The 11,499-nt window shown below is 43.7% G+C and overlaps 1 protein-coding gene across 1 annotated transcript; it reads left to right on the forward strand.

The window, feature by feature from the left end:
• The first annotated feature begins 3,989 nt into the window (after nucleotides 1-3,989).
• LOC138249480 (olfactory receptor 6N1-like) lies at nucleotides 3,990-4,955 on the forward strand. The gene has a single exon (XM_069203439.1). It carries the CDS (start codon nucleotides 3,990-3,992, stop codon nucleotides 4,953-4,955), a length of 966 nt encoding a protein of 321 aa, XP_069059540.1.
• Nucleotides 4,956-11,499: the final 6,544 nt, after the last annotated feature.

The raw sequence follows: 11,499 nt of genomic DNA on the forward strand, positions 1-11,499 counted from the left end.
TATAATTTTTATTTATTTTTTAAAGTGGCATGGGGGGGCTAACTTGGGCCCCCCTACATGCCACTGTGCCCAATGGCCATGCCCAGGGGACAAAAGTCCCCTGGGCATGGCCATTGGGCAAGGGGGAATGGCTCCTGTCTTTGCTAAGACAGGAGTCATTTCAATGGGGGCTGTGCATCAAAAAATGGCGCAAGTCCTTTTAGAGCAATGATTTTTTACTCTAACCTGACTTGCACCTTTTTTTGACACACAACCCCCATTTTCCCCTACGCCGGCGCTGCCTGGTTAGAGTAATTTTTTTTTACTCTGACCAGCCCGCAGCGCCGGCTAATGTCAATCCTTAAATAAGGCACCCGCCTGGTGTGTAGGAATGGCGTTAGCCGGCAGTAAACATTTTGACGCAAACCAGCGCAGGTGCTGGTTTGCGTCAAAAAGTATAAATATGGGCCCAAGTGATTTGCCCAGAATCACAGGATGTCAAACTGACGCCTAAACTCAAACCTGGTTCCCTAGTTGCATCTCTGACTGTAGTGACACATTCTCTACCCTAATTGTAACATATAATCAAGTGATCAACTAAATGAAAAAACACCAAGATAGCAAATAATTTAAAAGTGCTTTGTCGTTATTTGAGAACTCAAAAAATATGTCCTCATTTCATATTTTTCAGAGCACTAACCATAATTTGTATGGGAATAAGACCTTCTCATGTTTATAATTTCCAAAGGAAATACTTTAGGTATTACAGTTTTGATTACATCAAGATGACGTCAGGCATGTTTACTTTTGTGATAATTAAAGAATGTTAGCAATCTAGTTGTTCATTAGAATACTGGGGGAGGCAGAGGTCAGGGGCAAGGACTTAGATACTTCAGCACAGGAGGGTGCAGAAGAAACAAGTTGAGTATCCTGGGCAGACGGTAGAGGCAGTGGGAGCACAATGGACCATGGAGGGCAGGGGGAAGGGTGGCAGGGGCAACAAACCAATCATGCAGCACAGGTAAGATAAGCTGTGACAATATTACAGACAATTGCGTGCAGAAGGAAGAGGCAGTGACAGTACAACCATACATGCCAACAGACCCAATTCAGACAGGAGACTCCCAATGTTTTTAAGCCCAGAAAGGCTTTATTTGATTTGTCCCCTAACTAAAATCTCCTCTTTTTCAATGTAGTTCAATGGGGAAAATCAATTTCCTAGGTCTTTTTTTTCAAAATCTCCCTCATATCAAGCTCAAAATGTTGACAAGTATGGTACATTGGATCATGGAGGAATGGAGTAGGGTCATAGGCTCGAATAACAGAGGGCAGGCGGAAGATGGGCAGGGGAATCAAACTGACCTTACAAGGAAGGTGTCAGGGGTTGCAGCAGCACAATCACCACCCAGGGTAAGCAGGATGGCGGTGCAGCACAACGGACTATGAAAAGCAATGGGGAGGGACAGGGCCTTGCACATTGACAACAGAGAGAGGAGGGGAAGTAGCAAGGGCAGCAAGCTGACTATCCCAGACAGACAGGAGGGACAGTTGCAGCATAGCAGATCATGAAGGGCAGGAGAGTAGGGGCCGAAACACAACAATGGACCGGACAATGCAGGAGCGAGGGGATATGGGCCTGCACATGGAAATTGGAGGGCAAGGGGCCAGGGCAGGAGCAGCAAGCTGACCATGGAGAGCGATCAGCCTGGCGATGCACTGCTAATTACCCCAGATATTACATCATGCATGACATCTTATATGACATCGTTGATAATATCCCTGTAACATTTGTAATAAAATTATTTATTAATGAGAGAACTGCATGGCGAGCAAGCAAGTTATAGTAACCTTAGGGCATGAGTTATAGTTACTTGAAATAACTCTAACTATAACAGCTGAAGGTCTATAGTTTAGTGTGTGTATATAGATATATATTAGTTAGGACCTAGTTACCATAGAATGAGCATTTTGTGGTTTGCTAATACTTTTGACTAATCATCACAAAATATTTATCCACCGCAGCTCCTTTCTGAAAACCTTTACGGTGATCCAGCAAGCAAGTGCTTCATTTGGCATGAGCATATTTATTTACTATTTATTTCATTTCTTTAAACATGGTTCATATTAATTTCAACACATATCATAATCATTTCAATTCGTACCATATTTATTTCTACAAGAGCCATCCTAGTATGAAGGTATCTCATTTTCATTTATGCACATCATATTAATTTTCGCAATTGCTATTTTGTATTTCAAAACATTTCATATAATTTAAATATATCTTGTATTCAATTCTACAGATGTCTTATTAATTTCAATATATGCAATTTTTTCCCATATCAGTACAAATTAATGTCAATACATAAAACAGTCATTTTAGCGTAGGTCACACTTATTTTAAAACTTGTCATATTCATAGCGTCCACTTTACATTCATTTGAACACGTTTCATATTTGTTGAAACATATCTTTTATTCATTTCAACGTCTCCGTTAGTTTCCACTTGGTCATATTCATTGTGAAGCGTGCCATATTCATTTGAATGCTTGATGTAGTCATTTCGATGTGGGTCCTATTCTTGTCAACCTGTATTACATTAATTCAAAACAGCGTACATTTATATTAATATGTCATATTCGTGTGATTGAATGCTGTATTGATTTCAGCACACAATATTATTTATTTTCACCATGTCATATTCCTCCTCACACATGCCAGTCTCTTCAGTAAAAGCCATTCTTTTTTAATGTATGACGTGTTAACCTCATTGCTTCCTATATATCATTCAATGTATTCAGTCTGCTGTGCATCATTTTGGCTTTGGCTTTGCTACATGGTATATTGACTTTGCCATTTATGATATTTGCTTTGAGAAATGCTATGTTCATTGTGATGTGGGTTATATTAATTTTTTTCTGCTCTGTGCATTTTAGGAGGCGTCATTTTGTAAAGCTGTATGCTGAAATGAACAGCTTTCCATACTCAGATATCTTCAATGGCGTGTCAACCAATTTCATCACAGAATACACTGACTCCAGATCTCAAACCTCTGGGAGTGTGAATCTGGAGAAAAGTATGAGAAGCACAGCCCAGACCCTATCTTGGAGACACCTACAGGAGAAGTTAAGGCACATAGAATAGAAAATTAATCATTTATCAGAGGAGTAAACAAACAGTTATATTTCCAGATGCAGCCAAATCATTTTTGTGTCAGCTAGAGATACTGGGGTACCAGCCAGGCAGAGAAGAGGAACCAGCATATACCATTGATTGATGTCAGTGGGGTAATTTTCTTTTTTTGAGATTCCCTTTCGGGGTCAGTGTTTGGGTTAATGTGTCTATATTTAAAGCTATTGTTCTGTTTAACTGGCTTGAAGTGATTCACAATGATGGATGAAATACAAAAGTTTCAGACCTTTTCTCAAGTGGATTTCTAGTCCATCATTTCTCACCCACTATGTCACTCTAGAGACAAGCCATTTGCAAATCATCCTTGGCCTGGTCAAATAACAATAGTTCAGTCAGAATCCCAACCCAGTCCCCTTTGAATGGGAATACAAGCAATCCAAACCAGTGTTGTCCTGATTAAACCTATCCCCCATTGCACATTAAGCACAGGGTCCACATCTAGGCATACCTGATGCCTTTAGGGTATCACACTGAGGAAAATACAAAGGTGATGATGTCATGTGCTATGGCCAATGACACCAGCAGAGTCAATGGTAGTTTTGGAAAATTTACCTAATGCCGGTCAAGCCTTTCTTTGCAAGAATATTCTAGTATCTAAATCAACACTCATCTGATAATTTGTCTATTGATTTGTTTAAAGGAAACAGTTCAGATTCGCCACATAATAGCACAAAGTTAAGAGGCAGAATAGCTATTCTCTTCTTTGTATACTTCACTATGTCATTTGTTATAAGAGAAGTGTTTTTATCCAGATCTAAAGATATCAGGGTGAGGTCATAACTAACTCATTTCTGTTCCAGGTGCCACTCACAAAACATATGGAAAACAGGAAACTGCACAATCAGACCAACAGCACAGTTACTGAGTTCATCCTATTTGGTTTTCCAAGTCTCCAGAATTATCAGATTTTGCTTTTCTGGATCTTTTTCCCCATCTACTTCCTGACTGTCACAGGTAATGGCATTGTATTTCTACTTACCACACTTGATTATAAGCTTCAAACCCCCATGTACCTTTTCGTCAGTCACCTCTCCTTCCTGGATCTCAGCTTCTCCACAGTGACTGTGCCAAAAATGCTGGCAAAGTTTTTGATGAACAGCAAAACCATTTCCTTTAGAGGTTGCATCTTACAGATGTATGTGTTTCTTTCCTTGGGAGCCGCAGAATGTCTCCTGCTGACAATGATGTACTTTGATCGCTATTATGCCATATGCCAACCTCTCCAATATGGAACCTGTGTGACTAAAAAACTATGCATTCAGCTCGCTGCTGCTTCCTGGATTGGAGGATTCCTTGCTCCTTTGATACAATCAATTTTAGCCTCAAGACTGCCCTTCTGTGGACCCAATGTGATCCATCATTATTACTGCGACCACCCACCCCTGCTCCAACTGGCCTGTGCCGACACTTCCCTCAACGTTGCCATAGGGTCCTCCACTGGTTTCTTTATTATAATTTCATCATTTTCTCTCATTCTAGTTTCTTATGTTAAAATTATATGGTCTATCATGAAAATTAGTTCACCAGGGGGGAGAAGAAAAACATTTTCAACATGTGCGTCTCATTTAATTGTGGTAAATCTGTTTTACTTGCCAATTATTTTCATGTACATACGTCCTGCTGAATCTGTTTTTTCTGAGATAGACTCTCTTATTGCCGTTCTTTATTCTGCATTAACACCCATGCTAAATCCTATGGTATATACCCTGAGAAACAAAGACATCAAGAAGGCCTTCAGAAGGAAGTTCAACATTATCAGCATTTCCTCATTCAAGTCATATTGATTTTGTGATCTGCTTTTAAAGTAGCATCTTAATTAACCAGCAAAAGCAAAGTGAGCGTGTCTGTAGGGTTCCTTTCAACCTAAGGGGCAAGATTTAAGAAGCCCCTAGTACCACATTTGCGTCATTTGTTTTACACAAATGTGGCGTTAAGATGGCATTTTCCCCACCCCATATTTACAAAGTGGCGCAAGGCCAGCATTGTGCCACTTTGTAACCCCTTACACCATATCTGCTCCAGAATGCAGCACACATAGAAAGAGAAACAAACAAGGAGAAATAAAGATATTTCATCTCGTTGTGCCTCCCCTGTGGACACATAAGATCTTTTAGTATTCCCAGTATTACAAAAGCCCTGTAAATCTGGGAATGCACCAAAACCCATGGGACTCGTGTAGGAGAACCCACAGCAAAACACTCTTGGAATGCCTCCCTGATGCAGTGTAAGGAAGTGTAGTGACTTGTACTGCTTTTCCTTACACCATATCTACGTTTATCACCTCTCATCACAATACTTCTTTCACAAGACAAATCATGTTTAATTTTGCCACAATCAACTTCTGAACTTGTAGCATCTTACCATTTTCTGACATATCACTCATCCAATAATCTTTGTATATTAAATTCACAGCAAAGTTACTTGCATCCCCAATAGAAGCAGCCACACAACCATAAGCAAACAATATGTCAAACTCACTCATATTGCCAGAAATTCACTGAAAAAAAACAAAGTTAAAGGGACATTATAGCTGTCTAAATCTGGGTCCATCTTTCCCTTCCTTTATTTTTCCTTCCTGGGTGTTTTTCTTTCCTGCTCCTGACTATGTCTGATGAGGGAAAATAAGTTCTGGCCCCCAGAAATGAGTGTTGGTTGGCTCCACCTGCAACCACCAGCTCCAATCAAGCAGTGCACACTGCCTTTCCTCCATTAGGTCTCGCTTACAGATAGCTTTTGTCGACAACACTAATAGTTGAATTGGGCTTTGCATCAGTCAGTTACTAACTATTGATTGACGTCCTTGTAAATCTAGTTTCTCTTCTTGTATGTGTCAATCACCTGAAGAATATATTTTTTACTATCTTTTTGATTGGTTGAATTATATCCTTCCTAACCTCCACATCAGGCAACTACTTTGTTCTTTCGCCTAATGGGAGTGATTTAATTTATCTGCCCTCCCTCCATGTGCTGCTTCACCCTCACCTGCACAGCTGCCTTCTCCATGTTGTCCTCAAACTAGCTTACCTGTTTCTTTGGCTGTCCTTCCCTGCCCCCCTTTGCTTTTTGTGATTCATACTTTTATTTAAACACAACACCAGCAAACTCCTTCATCTCTCCTCTGCGCTGCTTATGCAGCCAGTATCCATTTACTTTCTTCCCCACCATATTCCTCCTTTTTTTTTTTATTAAAACAGAAATAATTTTGTAGAGGGCTTTTTTTAATTATAATTTGCTGCTCAAGCTACTACTTTCTCAAAATAAACTGCTATTTCTCTCACCATTTTTTTTTTCATTTTCAGCTCCAAATAGATTTAATTATAATAGTATCTAGCATCTATTATTGACTGGGTGGTGTTTAACTCCCAAATCAAAGATGCTCATATTACATGGCACACTATCTTTGTAGCCTCCAACTTGGGGGCCTCTCCAGGAGTGACTCATCCATTGTGTCATTAGAGCATTGCCTCCAGTCACACGCCATCATGAGTCACTAAATGAATTATTTAAATGATCCAGTTACATTTTTTAAATGCTATCCCTAAGCCGTGGCACAGCATTGACTGAGAGCCTAGCTCATGTGCAGGACAGGCCAGGCAATCCCATTGATTAGCATTAGCAGACAGCAGGAATGAAGTCAGGTATGCAAGTTAGGTTGGACAGTTCTCCTATTATGACTGGACAGACATGGACACCTCAAGCCTCTCAAACCCATACTATGTTCAGATGCCAGGTGAAACACAGCACAGGCCAATGATTTCCTTTGGAATTGCTGGGTTCATTTGCCTCAACCAGTTATTGTGCTGGTCACTGCTATACACAGCAAGAGAGCAAATCAATGATTGGTTCCTGTAATAGTAATTCAGCCTGGCTTGTCTCCTCATGCCTGCACTCACAAAGAGATGAGGGGTGGAAATTATTACAGAATGTGACTATTCACTTTGTGGCATTACAAAATAATTTGATGAGAAGGCAGTGAATTACTCCCATCAAATAGACATACCTTTTTTATACATTCTAACTACATCCAACTTAAAAATTTGTAACCTTATTAATAAATTACCTTAATCAAAAAAATAGTAGGGTTCTATCAATATCCACACTTGCTGGTGTTGATTTTATTAGAAAGAAGCTTCATGAGCATAACAAAATCTAGAAGGAACCGCCTCAAGTCAAAATTTGATACTAGTCTTCTTTACTGCATCTTTCTTTAAAAACATGTCAGACCAGCCAACATGTTTAGTCTTTCTAAGCATGGATAAGAGTAATAATGATTCAATCATTTTATTGCCATCTTAGACAGAACAAGTGGACAAGTCTTTCGTGAACACTTTAGGATACTTGTGTGGTGCCACACTTGATGCGGCTTTCTCTTTTTTATTTCTATGACTGCTTACCTTTGGGAAGATTAAGCAATTCAGTACATGCCTTGCTGTCTGTTAGGCCTGACAGCCTTAGGGTGGTCACCCTAACCTTTTGCCTACCTCCCTCCCTCCATTTTTTAGATACTGTTTTTGCTGGTTTTAAGGCTCTGTGCACTTTACCACTGATAACCAGTGCTAAAGTGCATATGCTCTCTCCCTTTAAACATGATAACATTGGATCATACACAATTGGATTATTTAATTTACTTATAAGTCCCTAGTAAAGTGCACTAGATGTGCTCAGGGCCTGTAGAATAAATCCTACTAGTAGCCCTGCAGCACTGATTGTGCCACCCAGTTCAGAAGCTCCTTAACCTTGTCTCAGGCCTGCCATTGCAAGGCCTGTGTGTGTAGGTTCACTGCCAATTCGACTTGGCATTTAAAAGTACTTGCCAAGCCTAAAACTCCCCTTTTTCTACATATAAGTCACCCCCTAAGGTATGCCCTAGGTAACCCATAGGGCAGGGTGCTATGTAGACAAAAGGCAGGACATGTACCTGTGTAGTTACATGCCCTGGTAGTTTAAAACTCCTAAATTCGTTTTTACACTGCTGTGAGGCCTGCTCTCTTCATAGGCTAACATTGGGGCTACCATTATATACTGTTTGAGTGGTAGCTGCTGATCTGAAAGGAGTAGGAAGGTCATATTTAGTATGGCCAGAATGGTGATACCAAATCCTGCTGACTGGTGGAGTTGGATTTAATATTACTATTTTAGAAATGCCATTTTTAGAAAGTGAGCATTTCTCTGCACTTACATCCTTCTGTGCCTTACAATCCACATCTGCCAGGGTTCAATTGACAGCTTCCTTGTGCATTCAGTCAGACACACCCCAAATACAGGATACTTAGCCTCATTGCATACATGTACATTTTGAATGGGTCTTCCTGGGCTGGGAGGGTGGAGAGCCTGACACTTACCTGTCAAAGGACAGTAGCCTGCCCTCACACAAAGGACTGCCACACCCCCTACTGGGACCCTGGCAGACAGGATTGAACTGAAAGGGGGCCCTGTGCACTTTTAAGCCACTCTTTGAAGTTCCCCCCACTTTAAAGGCACATTGGGGTATTTAAACAGGGCCTCTGCCCCTACCAACTCAGACACATCTGAGGTAGACACTCTATCTGACAAGACACTTCCTGGAGAAGAGAACCTGAGGTACTGGGTTTTTCAGAACCGGTACTGATCCGGTAACCCAGCGGTGCCAGGGTACACCCAAAGACCTCGGGTACTTTCCTGATTCAGACCACAGAAACTCAGAGTCTTCTAGGTGAAGTCAAAGATCGAATTTATTAGCTGCAGCCAAGTAACAAGCGTCCTAGAAGTACAACAGCACGGTTTGTATGTTCTCAGGAGAGTTTCAATGCAAAGTCAGGTTTCCTTATATACAGTTTTTTAAGCTTCAGGCAAACATTCTTGACATTTTGGTTGGTCATTCACATGTTTTCACTACAAAGGAAAAAACAGTGTCATGATGAAACCTCATATTTCATGTCATCCAACCCATAATAAATTACCCGGCAAGGCCTAGTATTTTACATCAGATAAGTGTGGACCCCCAATAAAAACGGGCACCTCCCCCTCGTAAAGTAAGAAGAAAAGAGCAGGTGCAGGTGTGAGCAAGATTAGGCAGGGTGTGTGAGCGATAATAAGGGTTTTATGGCATGGTGTGCCTTGATGCTATCTGATTCGGCCACTGGGAGAGGGACTGACCAAACAGGTTTGACCTGAGGCAATGGTTCCAGCTTGCCCAGGTCAGAGAAAAGTCAATCAAGGTGTACGTGTCCTTGGAATCAAATCTGACTGTATTATAAGCCTATGTGAGGGCAACTTTTAAAAATGGCTGCCGTGTATAAAATGGGAGCCACGAGTGCAGGACGAAAATGGCGATTTCGAGGTGAAAACGCTGCTGGAATTGAGCGAAAATGCTCATGCTTAGTGTACTAGTCATTATCGGTCTTTGGCGACAGAGGGAGCTGCATCCCACAGGATCCAGGAGGCAGAGTCCACTGACGCCGAGGGAACCAGTGGGACAGAGGGTGAGGAGAGACAGGAGGTGACAACACAAACTCAGATACCTCCTCCGATTGAAGCTCACTGGTGGTGGCAGACACCTCTGTGACCACCCAAGCTGCAGGTACAGCCACCACCCCGTACCAGCACCGCCCTCCCAGTAGCCCCTCAGCGAGTTGCCCGTACCAGCTCACACAGGAGGGTGGCCATCTCCTTCGCCCCAGGCACCTCAGGCCCTGCCCCAGTGAGCCCTGCTTCCCTGAGTGAGGAGGCTATTGACCTCCTGAGATCGATCTCTGTAGGGCAGTCAACCATTGTGAATGCCATCCAGGGGCTCGCATCCCAGATGCAGCAAAGCAATACATTCCTGGAGGGCATTCACTTGGATTGGCGAGCTAACAGAGATCGATTCAGGCTCTGGTCTCCTCTCTGATGGCAGCCATTGTCCCTGTTCCTATCGTCACCCCTCCAACTACCACTTCCCAGGCCCAGTCTCCCCAACCCCAACCCATCCCATGCACACATACAGACAAGCTTACACACAAGACAACACACAAGAGTGGCATGGTCAAACACAGGAACCACAGTTCATCCCACAAGCACTCACTCAAACACCAGGCAGTTGCAGACACAACCACATCCACTGCCTCCACTGTCTCCTCTTCCTCCTCCTCCTCCTCCACCTCCCTCACAGTCCCGTCCACACTCACACCTGCATGCACTACATCAACATCCACCACCAGCATCACCACACCATGAAGCACACACACCTCAATAGCGGACACCTCCACAACATCCATGCATGCATCCCCTATGTCCTCTCCCACCCTGTCTGTTGTCCCCTCCTAAAGGACACAAATGCAAGCACTCAGACACCCAACAGCCATCCACCTCACATCAGCACACTGGCCATGCACCTGCACCCAAGTCCAGCAGACATACACCTCCAACAACCACTTCCTCAACCTCCACTCCCATACCTCCTCCCTCATCCCACCCCACCGTCCCTAAGAAGCTTTTCCTTGCCCAACTTGACCTCTTCCCTCCCCGTCCCCCCATCCTGCCCGTAAGAGCAGGTTCCCAACGACCCAGCCCAGCACCTCAGCCAAACATTCCATGACGGACAATGGTGGCACCAGATAGTCGTGGTTGCAAATCTGTGAAGGATCCCACTCCACCAGCCAGGAAGGTTAAGGATCCCACACCTCCTGAAATGAAGGGGAAGAAGCCTGCACCTCCAGTCATGAAGGGGAAGAAGCCCTCGACTCCTTCTATGAAGAGTAAGGATCCAACGCCTCCTTTCATGAAGGGGAAGAAGCCCTCGACTCCAGCAGAGGCTGTCAGGATGACACCACCACCGCCACCACCAGTGGTCATGGGGACCCCCCCGAGGTGAGGTAGTGCATCCCTCACCTCCACCAGAGGCTGCCCAGGAGGCACCTCCACCTGCCAACACGGTGCATCCCTCACCTCCAGCAGAGGCTGCCCAGGAGGCACCTCCAACTGCCGACACAGTGCAGCCCTCACCTCCAGCAGAGGCTGCCCAGGAGGCATCTTCACCTGCTGACACTGTGCAGCCCTCACCTCTAGATGACACAGTGCACCCATCACCACCAGCGGAAGCCATGCAGGCCACCCTCCAGGGACTGCTGTACAAAGGGCCCCCTTCAGTGGGCATGTTCCCCACCTGAGAGATTGTGACCTTGCACTCCCCAGCAAAGAGAAATGGACATGGAGCCCCCTCCAGAACCAGTTGGAAAGTCACCCACTCCAGAGACTGTGGCTTGCACTCCCCAGCACAGAGAAATGGGCATGGAGACCCCTCCAGAACCAGTGGGAAAGTCACCCACCTGGGAGGTTGTGGCCTTGCACTCCACAGCAAAGAGAAATGGG

This window comes from Pleurodeles waltl, chromosome 8 (genome assembly GCF_031143425.1).
Source record: "Pleurodeles waltl isolate 20211129_DDA chromosome 8, aPleWal1.hap1.20221129, whole genome shotgun sequence".
Lineage (NCBI taxonomy): Eukaryota > Metazoa > Chordata > Amphibia > Caudata > Salamandridae > Pleurodeles > Pleurodeles waltl.